This window comes from Cupressus sempervirens, chromosome 10 (assembly GCF_028749045.1).
Source record: "Cupressus sempervirens isolate cs-2001-9-10 chromosome 10, ASM2874904v1, whole genome shotgun sequence".
Classification (NCBI taxonomy): domain Eukaryota; kingdom Viridiplantae; phylum Streptophyta; class Pinopsida; order Cupressales; family Cupressaceae; genus Cupressus; species Cupressus sempervirens.
In genome coordinates this window covers 73,397,487-73,423,690 of record NC_143127.1, presented here as the reverse complement: position 1 = coordinate 73,423,690, position 26,204 = coordinate 73,397,487, and the positions used below count along the sequence as shown (strand labels likewise).

The 26,204-nt window shown below is 34.9% G+C and overlaps 1 protein-coding gene across 1 annotated transcript; it reads right to left on the bottom strand.

Annotated features, from left to right (window-relative positions):
* Window positions 1-21,863: 21,863 nt before the first annotated feature.
* LOC149532644 (uncharacterized) lies at window positions 21,864-25,225 on the bottom strand. The gene is made up of 2 exons (XM_089804486.1): window positions 23,990-25,225; window positions 21,864-23,099 (listed from the first exon to the last, which is right to left on the bottom strand). The coding sequence occupies exons 1-2, from the start codon at window positions 24,566-24,568 to the stop codon at window positions 22,389-22,391; spliced, it is 1,290 nt and encodes a 429-aa protein (XP_089660612.1). The 5' UTR covers window positions 24,569-25,225; the 3' UTR covers window positions 21,864-22,388.
* Between the last annotated feature and the right edge of the window lie 979 nt (window positions 25,226-26,204).

The window sequence follows — 26,204 nt, the reverse complement described above, 5'->3', positions numbered from 1 at the left end:
AGTGGAAACATCTTGAAAATATGAAGTTTTTGTGTGCCCCCTACAAATCATTGAAAAAAAAATATAGAATCAATTTTTTTTTAAAAAAAAGTGTGAATGAAGTCTAGTTTCTAGAGAACTAACTTGTTGCAAAATTCGATGAATGAGCCCAAAATGATACACTTTGATATTTGACAAAAATCAAACATGCATTCAAAAGAAATTAGATATTAAAGGCTTGACATAATCATAATTCAAAGTAAATTGTATGGCTGGTTAGCTAACAAAGAGATCTGCAATTTTTTTTTTTTTTGGCAAAAGTAGAAAACCACTACACACACATACATATACATATACATATAGTAAACACACACACACACACACACACACATTTATATACATACATACGTGTGCATGTGCATGTGTGTGCATAGATATTTGATATATGGTGATTGATGAAGGAAGTACTCTACACTTTTCATAAATTCTTTGTGGTCCACGACATCCCCCCCCCCCCTCCTTATTTTTGGTTGACTCGTTAAGGATTTTTTGGTTGACTCATCAAGGGTTTTTTAGGTTAACTTGTCAAAATTATCTAGCCCTAATTTTGTAAGTGACAAAAGATTTTATAAAATAGCTTAGGGTTAGGGATTTCATCAGTGTGATGAGATTGTAGCTTCTTGCGATAGTGTTGAGCTAGAAGGGATTACAAATTGTAATCAATGGATGATAAAAATATTGGACTACTTGTTTCATGGATGTAGCCCAGGGATTGGGTGAGCTATGCTAAATCTTTGTATCTTGTGTTCTTTTCTGTGTGCATTATTATTTTATGATATTAGATATATTTGCATGTAATTATTATTTCTATCTCTTTAAATCCTTACACACACACACACACACACACACATTTACATATGTATACATACATACATACATACATACATACATACATATATATAATAATAATGATAATAATAAAACTAGTTCAAGAGCTAGAATATTATATCATTTGATTTTTATGTTTATTTAATCATGAGTAAACCTAATGGAGGGGACATTGAAAAAGTTGTGTTTTTTAATAACTTTGTTAGAAAATATGTCTCAGACCTACTTGAATCTTTGAGCCTTTGGGTTGGATCTCCAAGGCAAATAAGCCTTAGGCTTGGTGGATTCCAATGCATTTTAAAGAGCATACTTATAATAGTGTGTGCATGCTATAGTACATACATGCTATTGAAATTTAAATGTTAACCCAAAGTTGTACATTTGGTGCAACATTTAAATGCAATAGCTTACATAATGTGTATGCTCTATGGTTCTTACACCTTATGTGGCAATAAAGAGAGACTAAATAACATTTCTAAATAGGGTGCACTCATGCCAATTTCAACACTAGGATTGTACCTAACCATAGATAAAATGTAACATTTAAGTATAAGTTACATTTTATGTATGTAATTTTAGGATGTTTGAGAGTGGTTTCATATTCATAACAATTTAAGATAAACATTAGGGATTTTGAGGGCTTTAAGGAAATTTTAGACTTATCCAAATTTCAAGAATCAACACGTTATCTTCAGCATGATGCTTAGTGGACTATTGATTGTAACCTTAAGATATTGACTTATTCATGATCATTTGAAAATTGTTTCTCATTCTATATTTATGGGTCATGGTTCCTAAAGGGTCCAAAGGGGTTTTAAGGGATCTTAGGACTCCTTGCCATACACTAATATGTGGTAAGGGGTCTTAAGTGTTCCTAGAACACATTAATGTATCCTATGACCCCTTAAGACCCTTTGTTATACATTAGTGTATGGTAAGGGGCCATAAGGGGTCACTAGGATACATTAATGTTTCGTAGGACCCTTTACCATGCATTAGTGTATGGTTAGGGGTTTCAAGGGGTCCTACAACATACTAATGTATCCTAGGACCCCTTATGACCCCTTACCATACAATAGTGTATTAAAAGGGGTCATAAGGAGTTGTAATGGGTCCTAGGACCCCTTAACAACCAAAAAGAACCCTAAGATTTAGAGAGTGGTATTAATTGTTGGAATTGCCACTACCATTACACTAAAAGCTCAAGTTGTCAATAAATGTCACAACAATTAGAGATGAGGATCCAAAAAGATAGTTAAGCACATGTCACAAATCCATTGGTCTATGTTGAATGGTACCTATACCAAGAGGGGACGAAGGCACCAACCTCCCAACAATCCTCCCCTTAGCATGAACCAAGGGATTTGAACCCATAACCCAATACACTGATACCACTTGTTGGAATTGCTATTTTTGTTACATGAAAAGCTTGAGTTGTCAATGAAAGTCACAACAACTAGAGACAAGGACCCATAGGAGGTGATTAAGCGCATGTCACAAATCCATCAGTCTATGTTGAACACTACCTTCACCTAGAGGGGACAGATGCACCAACCTCTCAACACTAATAAGTGAAAATAGATTATAATAAGTCTTAAGATACATTAATTTGTCCTAAGAATCCTTTTAAAACACTATAGGACCCCTTACCATACATTAGTGCATGGTAAGGGGTTGGAAGGGGTCTTAATGGGTCCTAGAACAATGTGTCCTATAAAATCTTAAGACCCTTATGACCCCTTACGACCCATTAAGATCCCTTACCATGCATTAGTGTATGGCATGGGGTCCTCAACAATCATTAGATGTCCCCAGACACATTAATGTGTCTTAGGAAAGCTTAAGATCCCTTATGACTCTTTACGACCCTTTACCAGAAAATGTGTAGAATTTTTAGTAGGCCTAGGTGTCAGTACAAGTATCCAAAGCTAATTATGACACACAAACCTAATTAGGTATCAAATACAAGGTTAGATTACCAATATCTGCTTGTTAAAAAATAAAACCCTTGGCGAGTGTTTATGAGATCTCATTCTAAAAATGGTAGTTGCTATTGTCTGTGCAATTTGAGATCGGATATACAATCATTCTCTTGCAAATTTTAATCAAAATTCATCAAGGTATGTATGAATTTTGATATTTTGTTATTTTTTTTTTAAAGTTTTAAATAAAGAAACCATTTTTTGTTGTTGCTAAAAGTAGGTTTTTGTTTAAATTTGTTAATCATTTTTGAAAATTTTATTGTAATTGCAAATTTATTTTTAATGTAACCAGGCATGGACTCAAACCACCCCCCTCCCCTCATAGAATAATGAGCCCAAAAATAATTTGCAACCACCACAAATCACTTCACAACCAGATTTCTATATGGGGTCCATTACATTTATTTTCAGATTTTAGGATTAGTTTTGATTTCCAGGCAGGCTATGACTTTTGACACCCTTTCTTGGCATCAACCCTTGAGTTCTTACAAAAATAAAATAAAATGTGTCTGGACAAGGCCACCTAAGTCAGGTCTTGTACCTTGTCCTGGGATATTATGCATCATTAAATTTTGAGCTCAGTACAGGGGATAATTTCTAGGATCTTTATTCAAGTTGGCACCATGAAATTTTATCCCCAAAAATGTGCATAAAAGGAGGTCTATCCCTCTCATTTTTAGATCCATAGTTACAAGAAGAAAGTGATCCATTATTCATATGAGAAAGTTATTATGTATTCAAGACAATCAAGCAAGCATTCAGTGAAGACATCCATTATCAAGCATTCAAGATTCAAGTCTTCATTTCCACTCATGCATGCAAGTCATTTCCTTTCATAGATCTATCTCTTTTCCCATTGTAGGTCCAACAAAAAAAATGTAATCAAGGAAGGAGATCTGCATTCTTTCACTAAGTATTCTTTTTCTTCAATTTAACATTATGGAGAACTACCTTCTCATTCTTTGGACATGATCCTTAGCTTTGGCAAGAAGGGAACTAAGGTGAAATCATAATAATGATGTCTTGTTCTTTTTGTGGGGTGGTTTGATTTTTAGTGTTTATCCTTTCCTTGACCACCACTTTGTGATGGTGGGGGTTGTGAATTGTTTGGTACCCCCTTCTTTGTCTTCATCTTGTTTTGTCTAGTCCCAGATCTCTTTGTGGAGTGTATTGTATATATATTTGTGTGGGTTGTAGGTATCTTAGTTTATAACCTGCTTTGTACTTGGGTTTCAGGGTCCCTTCAAAACCTATTTTCACCTAATCAAAAACATTGTAAAGAATTACAATATCTACTACATTAGATTTTTTCTTACATGATTTCCTTTTGGTTTTTGTGTTTAGACAATAAAGCTATTGCATCAACATATTTGATCACATACTTAGAGGCAATTGTATCTACATAGTGATGATATACTCCATCATTTAGATCTAATCTCTGTTAAATGTCATTATTCTTCTAATTACATTTATCTTGATTCAAGGTTGATTCCTATCTAAGGGTTTGACTAAGGAAAACCCCTCCCTTTAACCTTCTTTTCCATCTTTTTTGTACTTGAATAGGTTGCATAATTTTAGATCCAAACTTTTGAAGTTACAAAACTAGTTGTAGATCCTTTACACATTTCATTAAATTTAGAGTCTACAGGATAAGGTTGAATTTTCTAGACAAGGCCTATTAACATGAATGTTGATGGTATTCTTGTGAGGGATTATGTTAGAATTAGTGGAGACATGATTTAGTTCTTATGTGTTGCATCCATGAGAATATTTTCCATTGATGTCAACACCATTGATGTCAACATACACTTGATTCTATGAAGATTTACAGAGTTACAGAGGTAGATGCATTTGGTGTAGCCAATGGTAAACTATTTGGGATGTAATATCTTAGAAATATATTTATATGTGTACATATTCTACAATTAAGTACACATAAAGAGATATGTAGTCATGACAGAGTTACGATATTTTCTAGAGGTAGCTTTCAGAGAGTTTATGGAAAGCGAGTACTGGTAAATTGGTCGTATCTTTTGACTAGGATGGAATTGTGTTTAGGGCATTTAGAGGATTGTAAAAGACATGTCCAGGATGCTATGTTCCACATGGTGAAATCAAATTTTCTATTTGAGCCGAATTATGAAGTTTGTTTAGCCAGCTTATTCTTGTATTGAGCCAACTATTGATAAAATTATCATGGAAAGAGTTTATTGTAATGTAATGTGTATTGTAATATCTTACTGATGTCCTATATTATCATTATAAATTTAGAAAGCCTTAATGATGACTTAATACTTTTTTTAGGACATGGTATAAAGGAAAGATATTTCCTTGTGGTAAATCATCATATGCAGTCATATGCATTGTGATGTTTGGTTATGCGAGCTTGAATGTGAATTTGTATTTGATATGAGCAAATATTAATGTTGAGGGTGTAGTGTGTGCTTCAAAGGAAATGTAGTGGCAAAGAAGTTTTTGTTTAGTCACTTCAAAACTTGGATAAATTATCTTGAATATTGTTTGGTGAAGACAATCTAAGGCTATTTGAACAATGGGTTTTGTTGTCTTTATTTCAACTCCTAACAGGGTTGGTACTACTCCTAATAGAGTTGGAATCTTCTAACAATGGCTCAAAGTTTCCTAATAGGGACTCATATGTATTGATTGTATTTTATTGACTCTTAACAGATTCCATCCTTTCAAAAGGAACTTTTATATTATTACATCATCTTGTGGGCATCATTTTCATTGGGGTTTTCCCTATGATCAAGGTTTTCCCTAGTCAACATATCTCATGTTATTGTGCATGGTTATCTTTCTATGGTTGTTGCATTTATGGTTTACATGTTTTGGAATTAATAAAGATATTGAGAGTTGTTTTAAGTACATAATTGATTCACCACCCCCTCCCCCCTCTCAGTTATTTTGGTGGGCTTTACTTTCTAATAGTTGGTATTAGAGCATCAGGTCCTTGAAGAAAAAATTTAATAGCTTGAGGAGATCCATGGCTTATTTCTAGAAAGAAAGTTTGAAGTTTGATAGAATTAATTATGACAACTGGAAGGAGAAGATTAAGATTCATCTGCTATGCATGGGTCCTACACTCTGGTTAGTTACAATGAAAAAGAAGACTGTGATATGAGAAGATAAGCTTGACTCATGTGAACAAAATAAGAAAGATTTATTCATGTGAAATATGTTTCTAGAGAAGCACTATTGACAACTCTTAGGGCTTGTTTGGAAACAAGAATCAGACATGAATAGGCATATGTAAATTCCAAAAATCTCAAATACTCTATTTGTGTGTGCCGAATCAAAATTGAGAATAGGAATATGTATTCTAATTTTGACCCAAAAATGAGCATATACTACTCCACCTAAATAGGTGGAATTGAAATAGCCTATTTCTATTCTAATTTTACTTTTGGGTATTTGATAGAAATTTCAGTTCCGTTACAGGTCGAAGGATTGAATATTGAAGGGAGTGAGAAGGAGAAAGAAAGGGAGAAATACAATAGAATGCTTCATCTTCAACAATGTTTCAAATGTGGGTACCATGTATTAGAAGAGGTGGCACATCTAATAAGTGACATGCAACTGATGACAAAGAAGGAGTGCTCGAGGTGAGAATTTTGGGTGCCAAGAATCTCCTCCCCGTGAAATCCAAATCTGGGTAAGGTTCTACAAAGGCATTGCCAAGTTTGGGCGAGGCTCAATAGAGTCTGTAGAATTGACAGACAATTCTTCCAAATTTATAGAGTTTAAGTGCTTGTCATCTAGGATTGTTTCTGACTTTGCTTCTAACTGAGCATCATCATTTAAAAATTCACATATATTATCCTCTTCTTCCAATGATAAATCGGTCTTTGATTGCTTGTTCTTTGGGTTTGCTTCAAATGTATCATCCACCATGATATCGTTCCCTACTTCTTCATTTGCATTATCCTTGAGTAGATTTGTTAGTTATGGATTTTGATTGCTTGTTGGTTGGAAGTGTTTTGATTTCATCGTCCTCATTGACATCACTAATCTCAGATTCATCTAGATGCTCCTCTTTTGGATTTAAGAAATTGAATTTTGGTTGTTTATTGATTGGAATTGTTTCAGACTCATTTTCAACCTTGACATTAATATTTGTTGAATCATCTATGTTATCCTCTTCTGGATTTGATAAATTCAATTTCTACTACTTCTTGGGTAGGACTATTCTGCATGTGTGTCCCTTCTCATCACTATCTTCATATTCATCTGCATTCTTCTCTTTTAATTTCAAGTGAAATTTACTTAAATTTTAATTTCATTTTTGTAGACCCAAACAGAGTGTGGAGTAACAAGTGCAATAATATCAAATCCAGAATAACATATGCCTATTCCCAATTCCTTTTCCTATGGCCAAATGGACCCTTATTGAAACAAAATATGGAGAGGTTAAATCTTTGAAATTTGCGCATAAAATTTGGATTACTTTACAAAGGATATTTGAAAGTAATTAACATGCTAAGAAGGCTAGATTGCAAAGTTGGATATGTATGTATCAAGATAGTAAAATGTAGGAAGATGAAACTATAAGAGCTTATTTTGGTAGCATATAAAAAATTGTTGTTGAAATCAAAATTTGTGGAGGTGATATGAGAGAAGATGAAATTTATGGAAAACCTTGAAGACCTTAACACCTACTTTTCATCAGAGGACACAAATGGTTGAACAAGTTATTCCCTGTACACCTAACTTTACTAGAGAGACTCTTCTTGCGAGGTTGTAGACATCTAAATTATGGATGAAAGAAAATGGAGAACTACCTAGAGTGGAAATTGCCTTCAACGTACAAAGAGATAGACCTATATTGACAAGAAGTACAAGTACAAGTGGAGATTATGCTAGTAGTAGCCGAGAAGCAAAAGAAGAAGAAAAAAAGAATATTGATCAAGGACTTGCCCTACTTACGAAGAGAGAACTTAGAGGTAACAAAATTCTTGTTTGTTGGACATGGAAAGAACTTGGTCCGCACTTTTTCTAAATGTCCTAAAATAGTAAAGAAGTAAAAGCCTAGAAAGCCTTATAAGTAAATAATACCTAAGGATTGCCCCTTTTTTTAATGAGGATGATGAACTCGATTTTAAGATTGTAAAGTTCCTAGGGGATGGTGATGATGAGGATGATGAGATATGATTTGTTGCTATTAAAGCAGAAAGCCCCGAGAAAGAAATAAAAGAGGAAATAAAAGAAGATAAAGAATTAATACCATAGATTGAGAAGAAAAAGAATGATTGGACTATAGATAGTGGTTGCTCCCATCATATGGTTGGAGATGTGAACAAATTTGTTGAATTTAATAGTTTTGATGGTGGCATAATTAGAGTTGGAAATAATGTAGCATGTCATATAAAAAGAAAATGATCCATTAATCTCAACAGAAAGAATAATGCTAAGGATTTTTACTTTGTGGATGGATTGAAACATAATATTTTGAGTGTTGGACAACTTGTTGACAAGGGATATCAGTTTTAGTTTACAAAGAAGACTTGCGTTATCAAGGATAAGAATGGTACATTGATTGGTACTGGTACAAGAACAAGAGGTAATGTGTTTCAGTTGAACCCTACTAAAATGACATGTTTGGTTGCTAAAGTTGACGATGGTTATGGCATAAGAGATTTTTTCATATCAACTTTGATAACATTGTGAAGGCCCGTACTACATTTGCAATTAGAGATTTGCCCAAGATTTTAAAACCTACTAATATGATGTGTAAAGAACGTGTGTTGGCAAAATAGATGAAAAGTTCATTTTCAAGAAAGATGTTTACTACTTCAACAAAATTGAAGATTGTGCATATAGAGCCGAGTGGTCCTACAAGAAAAAGAGATTTTTATGGTAAAATGTATTTCATGCTTCTTATTGATGATTTCACTAGAATGATGTGGGTTGCATTTTTTAAAGATAAATCTGAAGCTTTTGAGAAATTCAAGATATTTAAGAGTAGAGTTGAGAATGAATCTGGTTTGAAGTCAATTAACTGCTTGAGATCAGACAAAGGAGGATAAGTTATTTCAAATGAATTCAACAACTTTTGTGAGAATAATGGTATAAAGAGACAACTTTCAACCCCTACGACTCTACAACATAATGATATATCGGAAAGAAGGAAGAAATCAATGACATAAGAAACTAGAGCAATGATGTTTGAGAACAATGTAGCACATATATTTTGGAGAGAAGTAGTGAACACAAAAGTATACACTATGAACATAGTGTAGATTAGAGAAGTTATTGGTAAGACACTGTTGACACAAGAGTTTGCATCCTTGCCTGAGGTATGACCCTCAAGCAACCTTGTGTAACATAGAAATGACCTCCAAGTGTGGGACTTGCGCTCTGAGGTTGAATCTCTGGAGAAGGTCGGCTTCCTTACTATCAGGATGCACCTACGCTACCACTTGAGAGGAAAAGGGAGAAGGAAACTAAAATTAAATGTAGAAAGGGAAAGGGGGTGATGCATTGAGATAGAATTATGGTTATGACTCTGTCCATGTATGTACAACACATCAATGAAAAGTTCAGAATACACTAGTCTCGACTCTATTCTATCTCCAAGAATTCACATGCAGGTTTGGAACTAGTTGAAGTGTTGAAAGGAAAGACATATTCACATATACAACAACCATAAATAGTTTGGACACAACATACAAACCTTGAAAACTAGAAAGAAACACCCACCAAAAGGCAATATACATGCACATTTGACAAATTGCAAGAAGAGGTAAGAAAGGAAAACTATTTCATTAATGAAGGCAAGGAATACATTTGTAGAGCACATGGCTACTGCACGTAAACAGAACATAATAGAGAAGAACCTAGAAGATGTATTTACAATTGCCTTTTAAAGAGTTCAGGCATAACTCGGATCTAACTTGAAGTTCAAACCCCAACCCAAGGTGGAGTCCAATTGTAGAGAGAAGAAATAAATAAATATCAGAATTAAATATGATCTTGAAATCAACCTGTTGTAATGAACTGACAGGCAAGCCAAAACAAATGCACTCAGCTATAAGAAATCATATACCATGAGATTTGATCATTACAATCATTAACGAGGCATGGGAATGCATTAACACCATGGAACAAGGCCCAAAAAATGTTGGTTTGCATTGGAGAAACAATCCTTGTAATGTGTTATGGCCACAACAAATAAATCAACACTGCTGTCAAAAAAAAAATGTGGGATGGGATAACACGCAAGTTAATCCGCCGTGAAAATACAAAGTTGACCCGCGTGGAATAAATCAAATTCTCAAAAATGTATGAACCGTTGATGTAGATATTCATTTTGGAATGAACGGTTTAGATGCTGCAAAAAGTCTTCCCAACAGATGAATAAAACCCAACCGTAGATCCAAGATCTCCACCTAACCACACAAATGGCTGAAATGCACTCATAAATATCCAAGGATGCTCCAAAATGTAACGACCATTGTATCTTTGCAAGAGCAAAGGGAAACAATGCAAAAATATGACCACTGTTTGATTAAAAGCAACATAGCATAAGAAGGATCCGCCATGTGGCATGCAACAATAGGTCAACACACTTCTTGAAAGTTCGGTTGAAGAGGCAGCAGTGATTTCGCAATTTTGGAAAGAGCAACAAAGTCATTCTCTGAAATAGAATGAAATTGATTAATGCAGAATGTCAACCCCAGCAAAAAATGCATGTTAACTCACAACTTGACAAAGGAAAAATGAGCCAACTCAGCACATGAACAAGTTGAACTAGCTCAGCACATGAAGAAATCGAGCCAACTCGGCTTATGAAGAAACCACATTAACACAAGATGTTAACTTGACCAAAAAAGCGTGTTAACCCACATTAAAGAATCTAGCCCATTGAAGATGTCTCAGATTGGTTATCAATGATGGGCTGATTGGGGGCCAAAAATGGCCAACAGACACCTTATGAACTTTAGTGTGGACATATACCTGCTGTGAAATACTTTAGAATATTTGGAAGTAAATGCTATATTAAGAAAGATGATAATATTGGAAAGTTTGATTATAAAAGCGATGAAGGAATGTTTCTTGGTAATTCATTTAAAAGAAAAGCATATAGATGTTTTAATCAAAGATTGAAGACTATTGTTGAAAGTGCTAATGTGAGAGTTGATGAAAAGTTTAGAATACAAGAAGGGATATTTGATTATAATTTTGACAAAGAAACAAATCAAAGGACTAACAATTAGAATATTGAGTAATTTTTAATGAAATTGATGCTGATTTGTAGACTAAATTACAAGAAGTACAGAGAGAAGAACCTAGACTTGAACCTAGAGAAGAAATTAGAATTGAGCAAGTGACACCGAACAAGAATATTGCAAAGAATCACCCTGTTGAATGAATCATTGGAAGTGTGAACAAAGGAGTTATGAAAAGAAACAAGTTTAGTGAAGAATGGTGTTTAATTTCTCAAGTTGAGCCTACAAATGTTGATGAAGCTTGTAAAGATGACTATTGGATAAAAGCTATGAAAGAGGAATTAGAGAAAATTGAAGAAAACAAAACTTGGGAGCTAGTTCCTAGACCTAAAGATACGAATGTTATTGGAACTAAATGGGTATTTAGAAACAAGATGAATGAACAAGGTGAAGTTGTGAGAAACATAGCAAAAGTAGTTTGTAAAGGATACTCGCAACAAGAGGGAATTAATTTTGAAAAAATCTTGGCACCTATTGCTAGTTTAGAAGTAGTAAGAATGCTTTTAGCATATGCAGTTAACAAGAACTTCAAAGTTTATCAAATGAATGTTAAATCAACTTTTCTGAATAGAGAACTTGAAGATTATGTATACATTGGATAGCCTGATGGCTTTCCCTTGACATATGAAAAAGAAATGGTTTGCAAATTAAAGAAGACATTGTATGGACTGAAACAAGCACATAGATCTTGGTATACAAGATTGGATACACATTTGACAAATTTGAGATTTGTGAAAGATAATGCTGATAGTAATTTTTAGTTGAGAAAGAATTAAGATAGTTTTTTGATTGTTTTAGTATTTGTGGATGACATTATTTTTGGAGGTAATGATGGAGCTAGTAAGATTTTTTTAGAAGAGATGATGAAGAAATTTGAGATGAGTATGATTGGAGAGATGAAATACTTCTTAGGATTGCAGATTGTATAGAACAAAGATGAAATATTAATATCACAAGCTAAGTATCTTAGGGGCCAAATCAAGGTTTTGCAAATCTTCATTCCTATTTTTTGGATTTTACTTGAACTATTTGTTTCACTCGGAAGACAAGTGTGAAGACACATTTTTATACATTTGGTTCCACACATTGGAATTGGAATCAAAACATAGAATCATGCAATGGGTTGCAAATATAATAAAGAATCAGATCCGTAACATCATTAAGATGCAATGGCTTAAATGCAAAATCTAATCTCTAACATCAATCACATGAAATAGTTTAAATTTAGAATCAGACAATATATCTCTCACAGATTCACATCTTTCTCATTTTTTACTCTTTTTTTGCCTGATTCCTCTACTTCATTCCTAATAATATGTTTTTTAGCAATTTCTAATCTCGTGGGCTTAAATTTGGAACCAGAGACATAAGTAGAATGAACATAAAATCTTCAACTGAGTGATAAAATAGGAATACATTTGGTAATGGTAAAATAGAAACTCATGTAGCATCCATTTGGTGTTTGTTGTAGGCAACAACAAAAGCAATCTTTAGCGTCACAAAGGAACACAAGGTCACACATTAGCAGATTATGAAATCACGTTGAAAATAAATGATTAAATTTGATAAACTTATGAAAGGATATGAGACATTCTCCCCAGCTCTGCTACTACAACTCTCAAAACCCTAAGAATTTTTAATCAAGGTTTGGTTGCAATCTGGTATCCCATCAAGATCACATAAATTATAAAAGATCTATGATTTGATAGAATGGACTAGAAAAAAACTTATTAATTAAAATTTTAAAAATATTGCCAATCGAAATCAACACTCTCATGAAGTTTAAAGTTGCATGTAGACTCTAGAAAATAGTCCTTTCTAATTTTTTCACACTTCTCAAAAAGTTTAATCAGGTTTTGATTTTCAATTCCTATTTGCTAGTGGGAAGTCTGATAACTTGGTTTTGAGGCAAAATTAGAAGTATGATATTCTAATTCCATTTTGCCAATTTTGAAACAAACACAAAAAAATTCAAATCCAGATTATGAAAAAGCATGAACCAAACAAACCCTTTGAGTTTTGTTGAAGATATTCGGATTGGAGAATTGTAAACCTATGGTATATGGATGTAATTTATCGAGTAAAGATGAATCCCTAATGGATTGCAGTATTTGACACATACAATACATGATATAGCTAATGCAGTTGGAATTGTGACGAGATTTCAAGAAGATCCTAAAGAGACACACCTTGCAGTAGTAAAAAGATTTTTTAGATATTTGAAAGGAACTCCTGATTATGGTTTATGGTATGAAAGATTGTATGATTTCACATTATGTGTGTACACTGATGTTGATTGGGCATGAAGTGTAGATGAAAGAAAGAGAACAAGTGGTGGAGCATTCTTCTTGGGAGGAAGATTGGGTTCTTGGCTAAGCAAGAAAAAAGATTGCATTTCATAGATTACAATAGAAAACAAAGTATGTAGCGACAATACAACATTGTAATCAAATTGTTTGGATAAAGCAGATCCTAAAAGACATTGGAATTGAGTTTCATGAGCCTATTATCATACATTCTGATAACACAAGTACAGTGAGTATGTCAAAGAATTGAATTTTATATTCAAAGACAAAGCTCATATTTATTATCACTTTTTGACAGAAGGTTGCAGAGAAAGAGATCGGATTGGAATATGTTAGCACAAATGAGTAGATAATAGACATATTTACAAAACCTTTGGCTAAGAACACATTTGAGTATTTGAGAGGTATGCTTGGAGTTATTTGCCCCAACCTACTTTAGAGTGGTTGATGCAAAGATTGCATCATTTGAGGATATAGTATAGCACTATTTCTTTTATTTGGATTGGATGCTTGATGCTTCTCCTATGGGGGAGTATCTGTTTGAGCTGACTCATTGAGGACTCTTGGTATTGGTATTTAAATAGTGTCTTTGGACACTTGAGCTTGAACAAATTGTTTTGGTAATGATCGAACTTAAAGAATTGACATAATGATACCTTTTTCATTGATGTCATTGGGGGAGAGATTAGTACATGAAAAATATTATTTTGATTTATTCTTGATGAGAGAGAGAGAGATTATTCCTTATGGGGAGAGAGTTAAGCATTGATGAGAATAGTTTGTGTATGGGGGAGATTAACACCTTCCTTGTGCACATTGTTTATGTATGTATCTAAAATTGAGCTATATGTTTACTTTCATGGGAAGCATGAATGGTGGAGTAAAGGTAGACGAGGAAGAAATATTCATGGTACTTGATATTTTTTATTTATGTTGCCATCAATGCCAAAGGGAGAGATTATTAGCATGAATGTTGATGGTATTCTTGTGGGGGAGTATGTTAACATTGTTGGAGACATGATTCATTGCTTGTGTGTTGCATTCATGATAGTGTTCATCATTGATGTCAATATACACCTTATTCTGTGAAGATTTCCATAGTTGCAGAGGTAGATGCATTTGGCACGGTCAATGATCAATGAGTTGGGTTGTGCACTCTTAGACATATATTTGGATGTGTACAGATGCTACAGTTAAGTGCGCAGAAAGAGATATGTAGTTATGACAGAGTTATATGATGTTATATGGAGGTAGCTTTCATAGAGAGTTTCTGGAAAGTGGGTTTTGGTAAATTGGTTGTATCTATCGACTGAGATGGAATTGTGTTCATGATATTTAGAGGATTGTCAGAGACATGTTCAAGATGCTATACTCGACATGACAAAATCAAAATTACAGTTCTTATGAAGTTTGTTCAATGTGTTTGTTCCTATGAGCTGACTATTGATAAAATTATTATGGAAAGAGTTTAATTGTAATGTAATGTGTATTATAATATCTTAATGATGTCCTATATTAACATTGTAAATAGAGAAAGTCTCAGCACCAACTCGACACTTGTTTTAGGACTTGGTATAAATGAAAGATCGTTCCCTTGTGGTAAATCATCATATGTGGTCATATGAATTGTAATGTTTGGTTATGCGAGCTTGAATGTGAATTTGTATTTGATTAGAGCAAAAAATGATGTTGAGGATGTATTGTGAGCTTCAAATGAATTGTATTGGCAAATAAGTTGTTTAGTTAGTTCAGAACTTGGATAGATTATTCTAAAGATTGTTTGGTGAAGATAGTCCGAGGCTATTCGAACAATGGGTTCAGTTCTCCTCCTTTCAACTCCTAACAAGGTTGGCATACCTCCTAACAAAGTTGGAATCTTCTAACAAGGATTCAAAGCCTCCTAACAGGGACTCATATGTACTGATTGTATCTCATTGATTCCTAACAAAGTCCATCCTTGCACAAGGAACTTTCATATTAGTACATCATCTTGTGGGCATCATTCCCTCTGGGGTTTTCCCTTCAATCAAGGGTTCCCTAGTCAACATATCTGATGTTATTGTGCATGGTTATCTTTATATGGTTGTTGCATCTATTGTTTGCATGTTTTGGAATAATAAAGATATTGAGAGTTGTTTTAAGTACATATTTGATTCACCCCTAGCTCCCAGGCCCACCTTGCTCTCATTGGTGGACTTTGCTTTCTAACAAGTTTGACCATCTCAATAGTGTCCTTTAGATATGATATTTTCACACACACAAAAATATAAGTGTCTGAGTTCTAGATCCAGAACTTGGCATGATTCTAATAGCTCTACGACAGTCAAAATCAGATATGAAGTTCACTAGTCCTCTCCTAGTTTCAATGTGAATCATTTCTTCCTAAGGAATCATTACCATCCCTTTCATAAGGAATCACAAAAATCTCACATTGTGTGGATCGTGTGGATCATGAATTTGCGTCCTTACTCTTTTGTTTGTGCTAATCAAATTCACTTTGTTGGGAGTTTTGTATTCCATTGTGTATAGGAAATTTGGTGGTCTACCATTGATCATCATTTCCCATCAAACTTCCTTTTTGGTACTTCTATGTGACTAAATCCCTAATGAATTTATTCTATACCAATGTCTTGACACCTATTGTATCTACTGTGTCAAGGATTATTAACAACAAATCAATGTTCCCTTCTTGTATTCCATGTCAACACCCGCATCTAGTGTTATTAGCATTGTTGGTTTTGGAATTGGCATTCCCAAATCCTTGCTACACAAGTTAATCCTTGGGTCACCCATCATGTTTCTATTGGGATAACTAATTCTCAAGCATTGAGTTTTATCACACCGCCTTATTAATAGTACCAATATTTCCAAACTCTATTGTATCTTTTAACTTCTTACTGCACATTGTTTCCCAACAGATCAGTCCATTGCCATGCTTTGCTTCCATGTCACTTGTTAGGCCACTCTCCATCCCCTCTATAATATATGGTCCTCTAACATAGGATAGTATGGTAAAACAACTCAAACTAGAACAAAGAAGAAGAAAGATTTAGAAAATGCAAATGTTGCTAGGCAATCAACATAAAAGAGGACAAGGATGAAGTTTGATGAGAAAAATGCAAACATCTCTTCCCACAGATGACTCCTATAGTCATCAGCCCCAAGGGGTTTATGTCAATCCAAAACTAAAAGGTACAAATCTTAAAGATCAACGCATAACCTTCTCAAGGAGTTGACAAGGTGGAGTTACTGAAATAAAATGGTAAATTAGTCACTGCAAACTATCTAACCATGCAAGAAAGCTAGCCCAAGTGGAGACATAATAGGTTACCCAAAGCTTTCAAGTTGCTGACATGAAGACTTAAGTTCTAAAAAAAGATATTCGCTCACAATTTTTTATAGGCAGACAAGAGCACAAGGCCATATTGAATGTACAAAAGAAAATGAAAGAGGTGGAGCTTAAACTCTACAAGCAGAAACATGGAAGAAATGAGATAAGTCAATAATTTTTCTTAAGCAAAGAGACAAAATTCCAAGATAATGGAACAAACTGGGAAGTCCATGGAAAAAAGAACTCAGTCCCAAGGTCAAAGAAACATAAGATAAGTTAAGAGATATGCTTAGCTCTATAGATGAACATAAGCAAAAGGCTCTAACTGTCAAGTGAAGGGAAGGGAAGAGTAAGGTTCAAGGTTAATGAGAGCTCCTTGGAGAGGGAACTGGTTGTAACCTCACATAAGATGTTTTTCCAGATATGCAACTTCGACAATCTATAGATAAGAAAAATGAAGACATGAAGACTTCAGACAAGTGGATGAAGAATAGAGAATAAAATATAGTATTTTAAGTCCAAAACATAGGCAATAGGCATGTGATTGACGTCCTTGAACCTCGTGAAAGCATTGTCTAGAACCTAGTGAGCTCATTATTTAGATATTACTGGAACAACATTGCGAAGGTAACAAGTGGGTCGAAGTTTGCCCTGGACTTTGTTGACGTTGTCCATGTTCAAACACAACTTACAAACTAATGTTGATGATATCACTACTACCATAGCCCCAATGATTATTGCATGCTGACCTTCAAATATAAGCTTTCCACCTTACCAATTGACATATTGACCAATGCAGGCATCACTAATAAAAAGGAAGCAGCTTCAATGGCAGTCAACATACAAGCAAAGGATAAGGCAACACTAAAGCATAGATCAGAGTTGGCTGCATTGCAAGATATGTTTAGTAATGTAAAAAGCCATATTGCACGGCTAGTGCAAAAAGGCTTGCCATCCCGACTTGATGAAAATAAAAGAAGGTTGCCCAATCAAAACTTCCTTGGGTTAATTAACAACAAAAAGAAATACGAGGCCACTTCAAAAACTAGACATGACCCTGTCGTGGAAGAAATCCACAAGGTAATTAAGATGTCAGCCGAACTGGAATTCTGGACACAAAATACAATGTCAAAGGTACACAATTTTCATATAAAAACTCCTTTGAATTGGAATGTCATGATATTTGTGATCTTAGAGGTACCTTTGGAGAATTAGTGGGTCAGGTCAAAGTTGTCTTGAAGGATTTGTAAACAATCTCTTCAAGATTTTACAATTTCAATTCCAATTTTAATATCAGGTTTAACTCCATGTCCAATGGATACAGCGTTTTTCCTTTTCTGAGTTGAAAAGTCTTCTAGAAATAACTGAAACTTATTGATTTACGACTAAAATTCAAATTGTTTACAAAGTCTGCAATTTAATAATCACCTTGATTCCCAAACTATTCCGCTGTTGAAAATAACCTTATAAACATCTAAGGATCTAGGAATCATTATATCTTCAAAAACAACAGCTTGGAGAGTGTGTTGGGCAGTGGGGGATTTTGGCTTGTAGAGACCTACCAATTATTCAATCAACCTACAGAGGAAACAAATCTATGTCACTTCTTGTTTTAATCCTTGTAATCTGTCCCTTCTAACCCAATGGCTGGAATTAACCGTCAAAAGATATAGATTGTTGCAGGAGAGAAACCCCTAACACTGGCCAAGTCATTATAGGATGGGCATTTTTGTTGTTTCTGTTTGGCCCTCAAGTATACACTTCAGCAGATCTTGAGCCATATGCACTGGATGGATGAAGCTGTGAAAGGTGCAAGGCAACTGTTTTGATAGTGCCTAATCTAGAGGAGTTATAACAGTATATGTCATAAGTGCCAGCAAACTGTTGAATTTTCACAATCAATCATCCTGATAATTTGATTTCCATCCAAAGAACTTATCACAACCATTCATGACCCTAAACCAATGATCCATACCAGTTGAACAAATGAAAGTATTTAATGGCTTATGGATTCCATAAGCATGGAAATTAGATGTAATATGCTCTCAATTGAATTTAATTTCACTTGGCATGCACTGAAGGGGCACAATTGCACATGCTGAGCTTCACTCCACTACACTTGTGATAGAGGCAATGTCATATATCAAGTGAGGAATGCATGCAAGCGATGATCATTAGCTTGCCTCTCAAATTTCAAGATTTTAACTTGCATGTTTTGAAACATTAATTGCTAGGCCGTTTTTGGCTATTTGTACATTGTTAAACTGGATGTTACAGACTCATGCTTAGTAACAACTTTGTCAGCATTTTTAATTTGTTGGCATATCTCTATTTGTTAAGCCTAAAAGTTTCATGAGTTCTTGGCCTGCCCTAGTTTGCTAGAGTATCAGTTTGGCATATAAATATATGAAGTTCTGACAATTCCAGTCCTGTTATTACTTGTGGATGAACGTTTATCTTCTGCATTGCTATTAAAATGCTCAAATTCCCTTTTATTACTACTAAATTATGTCGTTTATCAAATCTCAGTTGGAGATAAAACATTTTAACCATAACACGTTGCCTCCTTAGGATAGTATTTGTTTTCAGTTCTTGACTGGAAATATATTGAAAACCTACAAGGAACCAGCCTTTAAATCCCAAAAATTGTTCTGTGAGATAGCCTCACACTTGCACAGGTTCTCATTATTTTACTATTTGTGCAGCACGGGTATTGAGTACATCTGTCACACCAACAGGGGATGTCAGATTTAAGTAACAGTGAACACTGCAAACACTTCCTCCAAACGTAATTGAGCTAGACTGTTGCAGGTTTTAAGTACTATAGATATAACAATCATAGGAACGGTTTTAAGTAAACATCAGCAATGATGGCTGTATTAGATGTTGGCTTAGCGTTTGCGAGAATATAATTACCCGCGCATTGGTCACATCTTCCAATAAACTTGAGATTTACAAAAATGTAATTATGTTAGTATTAGATTCAACTTATCTTACCTTAAGTATTTCATGTTTACACAGCTCCACCCAAAAAGACTCTTAATTGCCCACATGCTTACATCTAGTAGATAACTGCAACTACAAAAAATAAAACAACGCTAGGAAAGAAAAACACTACAACAAGATTAACATCAATACTTAATAAGCTGTAAGTTGACAAAACCGATAGAGCAGAATTGACTCTGTCTTCATCGTGTTTCAAAGACCAATGCTTGAATTGATATAGTTGACAGATAGAACGAAGCACACCCTAAAAGTCTCTAATAATAGGAAGGCAACATAGCCGATACAAAGTATGCGTGAATACAGAATGCAACAATAATGTCCAATAGAACACTAGAAAATTTGGGATGGCATCATCAATAGTACATTGGGTGATATGAGAATCAACATTTCTGCCTGTAAGGAAAATAAGTAAGCGTTATGTCTTTGTATATAAGTTCCCATGAATCAAGAGACCTTCTCATCCCCATTTATAATGGTTCCCGCTCCTTAGTCTAACGAAAATTACAGAATGCAACAATAATGTCCAATAGAACACTAGAAAAATTGGGATGGCATCGTCAATAGTATATTGTGTGATATGACAATCAACATTTCTGCCTGTAAGGAAAATAAGTAAGCGTTATGTCTTTGTATATAAGTTCCCACGAATCAAGAGACCTTAAATACTCATCCCCATTTATAATGATTCCTGCTCCTTAGTCTAACAAAAATTAATAATAATTATTCAAAATTAAGGAAAATGTAGAACACTGTTGTTCATCTACCAATTACTTGTTTGGAGGAATGCCCATAGTGACTTTTCTCTGTCAAAAGTTCATATTTTTAATACCCCTGCCTAGACACAATAAATAGCCCTCTCTGCAATATACATTATTCTTGATGATCAAAGGCTCTACACAATCTTTTCTGTCAAAAGAAACGTTATTAAATGGATATAACATAGACATAATGATAATACATTAAATGATTGCATTGAGGGATTCATTGGCCAACCAAATGACAGATCCTTAAATAGATTAAATTTGTTTGCAACTCTATTCTTTTAATAATTTCATATAACAATGCCCTGAATTTCAAAACAGAATGACCATAGGATCTCCAAAAGCTCCAGTTAAAAGAGAATTCAACAGAGTCGCATGTCTTCGAACAATCAAACTCGATACCAGGTTTATATATTTTCTCTGTGGATTTTACCATATTTCAATCTGCATATAATGCCTCCCTTCTCATATAAGCCAATCTAACTCTCAATAAACGACAGCAAAGCAACATTCTATGAATTCTCAACACATTAGATTACAGCACTTGCATGCCTGATGAATGCCAAAAACGAGCTACGGAAAACAATTTTGGAACAACAGGAGATTCAAATAAAAGTCTTGCAATATTAATTCAGTGCAAGGAAATGCCAGACAATTTGAAAGGAAATAATATGTAATATTATACAAAAATGTTACAGGAGCACAGGCCATAAGCCAGCATCCATGATCAAGCTAACAACCTTCACGAAGGGCTATAAGAAATTATTTGGCAGCATGCCTTGGTTAAGTTTTACATTTTACAATGGCAGGAAAGAATGGAGGCAGCATTCCCTAAACTGGGTTAGGGGTGTTTAGTGCTTTGACAAATGACTAAAGGATAATGCTTCAATTGGAAAACAATTATTTTGTCATGAAATTTAGACATTCTGTTAACAGTCGTGTCCTACATATTGAAGAAAGTTTTCACTGAAGTCAGCATTGATGCCTAGGGTATCTAAAGGTAGATCTTAAATCACCATGAGAAGCTAAATTATCCACATCCATAAACAAAGCAAGTCAATCCATTCCTACATTGGGCTAGGGGTTAAAAGTTCTTCGACAAGTTAATCTAGTATAATGCATCAATTAAAGGATGTTTATTTGTCATGAAATCTAGGAATTCACAATCTTGTCCCGCCTTACAAAGAAAGTTTTCATTTTAGTCAGCATTGGCATCTAGGGTTTCTTAAGGTACATCTTCAAGCACCATGTGGAGTAAAATATTAACATGAATTCAAGGTCAACATGTTAACTTGCTTCTACAAAAAAATTAATATCCCTGCCATCACTAGCTTTCTTGAACAATTTGTATGTCTACAGAAAAATTCTCTTTTTACAAGTTAGAAATATATTGATGATTAAAAAAATTCTCTCGGATCATTGATGATCAGATACAAAATTCCTAGATCATGCAGAAATGTCATGCATGGACATAAGATAGGAATACAAATTTCTATATAAAAATGCCTCAATTTGAGGGTCCATAAAATAATCCATAATATTGTAACCTCAGGACCACCTTGAGCATCAAGTGGATGATATCATCCTAAATAATAATATCTAATATGCCTCAACCATTCCAAACCTTTGTAATCATTTTTTAAAACCCAAGAAGCCAGCATAACTGAATCAACATTACCGCATACAGAAAATGCTGTATAGATCAGCCAACTGATGCCAAAGCCAATGTTTTTGACTCTAGACAATATCAAAGTTATGATATGCCAAGGTCAACTTTCTCTCTTGTACAATCGATAGATTAGTATTGATCACAAGCGAGCCATATCAGTCAGACAAAGAACTCGCATAGCATCAAAAGTTATTCATCTTTTAGAAGAGAATAGAATATATCAATGAGGAAACAATTTCTCATAGAGAAGCCTCAAATGAGCAGTATCATTGATCCTCTCAATCTTCCATCCTGTTTTTGAAGAATGCCGCAGAACAGTTATGGAGTTGTCGTCTATACAAATACGGTGGATCATTAGTGGATTAGACCCCAGAAGACCTGTCAGAAGACACTTAATAGCCATTTCATGTGTGAAAATGCCCACACATTCAGGCTGCCTTCTGGAATTTTCCTGTACTTGCCTACCAATGTTGCCATCTTCAAGAGACAACTCATCTTCTGTCCCTTTGTCTCCCGTTGTTACAAACTGCAGCCTGCTTTTACCAGACTTTCTTTTTACCAGTTGTTTCTGTCCATTAAACAATTCCCACTGTGAAATAGTTGTCCCATCCCCATCTTCAATTGGATGAACCTGCATCATAGAGTTTTGGCTACCATATGCCTTGATATTATTTTGATACTGTGCAAACCCCATATGTGTTGATTTCATAGATCTCCGCAGCACTTTATTATTCAAAAATTCTACCATGCGGAACTCAACTTGTCGTTCAGACTCCCCACCTGGTGCACAGAAGTCAGGCTGAGATCTGTTGATAATATTGACAATTTCAGGGGTGTAAATATCTGAAAAATGGCAACCTTCCCATTGACCTTGGCTAATTTCTATCAGCCCATCTGAGCATTGGATCTTCTCTTCCAATATGTCCATCTCCTGCAGAAAAACATGCCGATTAAGATACTCTGGCTAAATTAAGCTTCTCAAGTCATCAAAGCCAATAGTCACCCTTTCCAAGTCCACACATTAATCACATCAAAATTATATTGCACACATAAGAAACTGAATTCCATTACTCAAATAATTTGCAAAGGCAAGAAAATCTAAATGAAAGGTACTCGTATGCAGTTCAGGGAACTGGTAAATGTAAAAGAATGGCACAGTTTTCTTAAACAAACCATTGCTGCTAAATGCCCCCACACTCCATAACCAGATGAGGTAAACAACACATAATTTCACTGGAAAGCAATCTCTCAATTTTACTGAAGAGCAATTTCTCCAGTTTCTATAGAACGGGCAAAATTTGGTAACAAACTTACAAAGCAAAAGCAAACAATCAATCTAAACCGCAACAAAGGCAGAGCCTCTCACTAGCAGGGTGCAGTCTGCTAGTGCATATGAGCTTTTTTAACAATTATTTTGATGACTAGTTGCACTGCCATGTTCGTTTGTTTAGATGGAAGACAGTGGATGAAGGTTTACATGTGCCCCAAAAAGGTTTTAAACAGTTGCCGAGCTAGATAAACTCGATCCTTCAAGAACAATACAAGCATAAATTGTAGATTAACAAAAAACAATCTTACACAGTGTGCATCCCTATCACTTGCAAAAAACCTCTGCAATTAACAACCATACCCAATACAGAAACACCAAGCTGAAACAAAATCACAACAGAATGTTCAAATGCAGAGGAAAAGCAAGCAAGAGAAATATCAGACATTATTCCATACCTCGATTGTCTACATATCCATAAAAAAGATAACCAAGCCAAAGTTTCATTGTCCCATAAGTTTTGAACAAGCCACGACTGAGATCTACTAACATACCTGGCAGACTAACAATGCGGTGTGTTTTGCGCGTTCCAAAGGGGAATAATACACCTCATCAAACCTAAGCCCCTGTGAATTAAAAAACACGGCCAGGGCCCTGGCCTGCCTCTTCCCATTGGGTGTCAAAATTGCAGAAGGGCACCTGCCGCCTATAAAATCTGGTTTATCATCCATGGTACTCTCTGCATGGCGAATCAGGTACACCTCTATACCCAAATCATCCTCAAACCCATCAAACCCATCACTGCCAGTATGATGATGATGCGGGGCACCCGTGGTCAAAGAATGATGATTCCCAGTAGGAGGAGCAAAATGGCTCTGAGATAAAACATGATAAGGGTCCCATACTCTTACCGAAGAACCCAGATATGGAGTCCCACTGCATGATAGCTGAGGAGATAATGGAGATGCCGAAGGATGACAAGGAAGCACCTCAGGCTCCTGCTCTAGAACCTTCCTTGATTGTTTACCCACTTGTTGCTGGAGCAACCCAGCTGCAGCTGCCGCCGCTTCTTCTTCTTCTTCTGGTTCTCCCCCTTCTTCTGATTCTTCATGAGTTGATTGTATTATACCCATTTTAGTAATTGGTATTAGATATTGACGGGGGGAACCATGTGGAAACACCCCTCCTTCAACATTCTCTAATACAACAATAATTTGAGAAAACGAATGTACTAAAATTATGGTACACAAAAGCTGATAATCACAATGATCCCCTAAAAATTGTTCCCCGGCATCCGAGTAGGCCCTTTGGATGGGGATCTGAGCATGTGCATTGCCCAATTGTCAAAATGCTGTGAATAAGATGATATTGTAATGTGAACCCCCGTTTGAAAAAATATCGGTTTTTGCTATCCCCATTTCTCGGGCGAGCTTTTCTATAATATGTATTTCCTTGTGTAAAGAAAGTCGGGTGATCGTGTGATGCATTCTGTAAATATATCATTTTTTTTGTTTTTAACCTATGTTGGTAGCATGCTTAGATCTTCTCGCACAAAGTAAACAATCACCTTTATTTCCCAACACTTGCCCTAAAAGACGATCCAATGGCAATTACAGTGTCCCCATTTAATTGGAAAGTTTGTACACCACTCGATCTGGATATGACTGTCTTGTTCCCCATCAAATACATATGTTTTATGCCATGAACAAAGTCACACACACCAGAGCAATCCTATTGCTGTCGCTCCACAAATGAACACACATTTACATGATTATTCTACTAAAGTCGCTGAGAAAAGCAGAATTAGGGATCGAGTATAGCAACATAGTATTAGGTAATAGGTAGTAGAGGAGAAAACTGTTTTTTTTTTTCTCTTCCTTTCTTTGCTTTGTTTTTATGTTGGATTTCCTCAAGAAATGTGTAAATGTATAATCTTGTGGGTATTTTGTAATGTTTTTTTTTTTTTTTTTTTCAAATTGTATTAATGATTTGCTTTTGCAATAAATTTCTCTATTATTTCTTTTTTCAAAGTTTTAAATTTTTGATTTTACATATGATCATTGTAATTTGATGTTTGAGGCATAAAAGTTATTGTTAGGTATTTTAAAAATGGAATGGTTGTGAAAAATTTAAACTTCAACACATTTTAAAATATGTTTCTTATATTTTATAAGTTTGTAACAAATTTCTTTGTCATGCATCAATATAATCATATGTTTATATTGTCACTTTTCATAATAACTTCGGCTCAAGGCTTGATTAGGGCATAGCTTGCATTCCAATTTTTGCAAAACAAACTCTAGAATGTTGTGTAGCAATGACATGTTTTTGTTGGATTAACCGCCAATGTTCTCCTTTGAGATTCATGACATGACTTAACTATCTCTTGTGTTCTATAAGTTTAGTGGTTGTATTGGGCACTAACAAGTAATTTTTAGTGCAACAACAACCCTAACATGTAGCAAACGGTATAAGAGTTTGGTCATAGGTTCAAATCTCCTCGGGTGACGGGGACTGTTGGACTAACCGCCAACATTCTCCTTCAGGATTCATGACATAGCTTAACTACATCCTATGTTCTATAAGTCTAGTGGTTGTATTGCACATTGATAGATCGATCTTTTGGTGCAATGATAACCCTAGCTTGTAACGAGTGGTATCAAAGCTTGGTCACAAGTTTAAATCTCCTTGGGCAGTGCCAAGGGGGGATTGTTGGACTAATTGCTAATGTTTCACTTCGGGATTCATGACATGGCTTAACTGAATCAA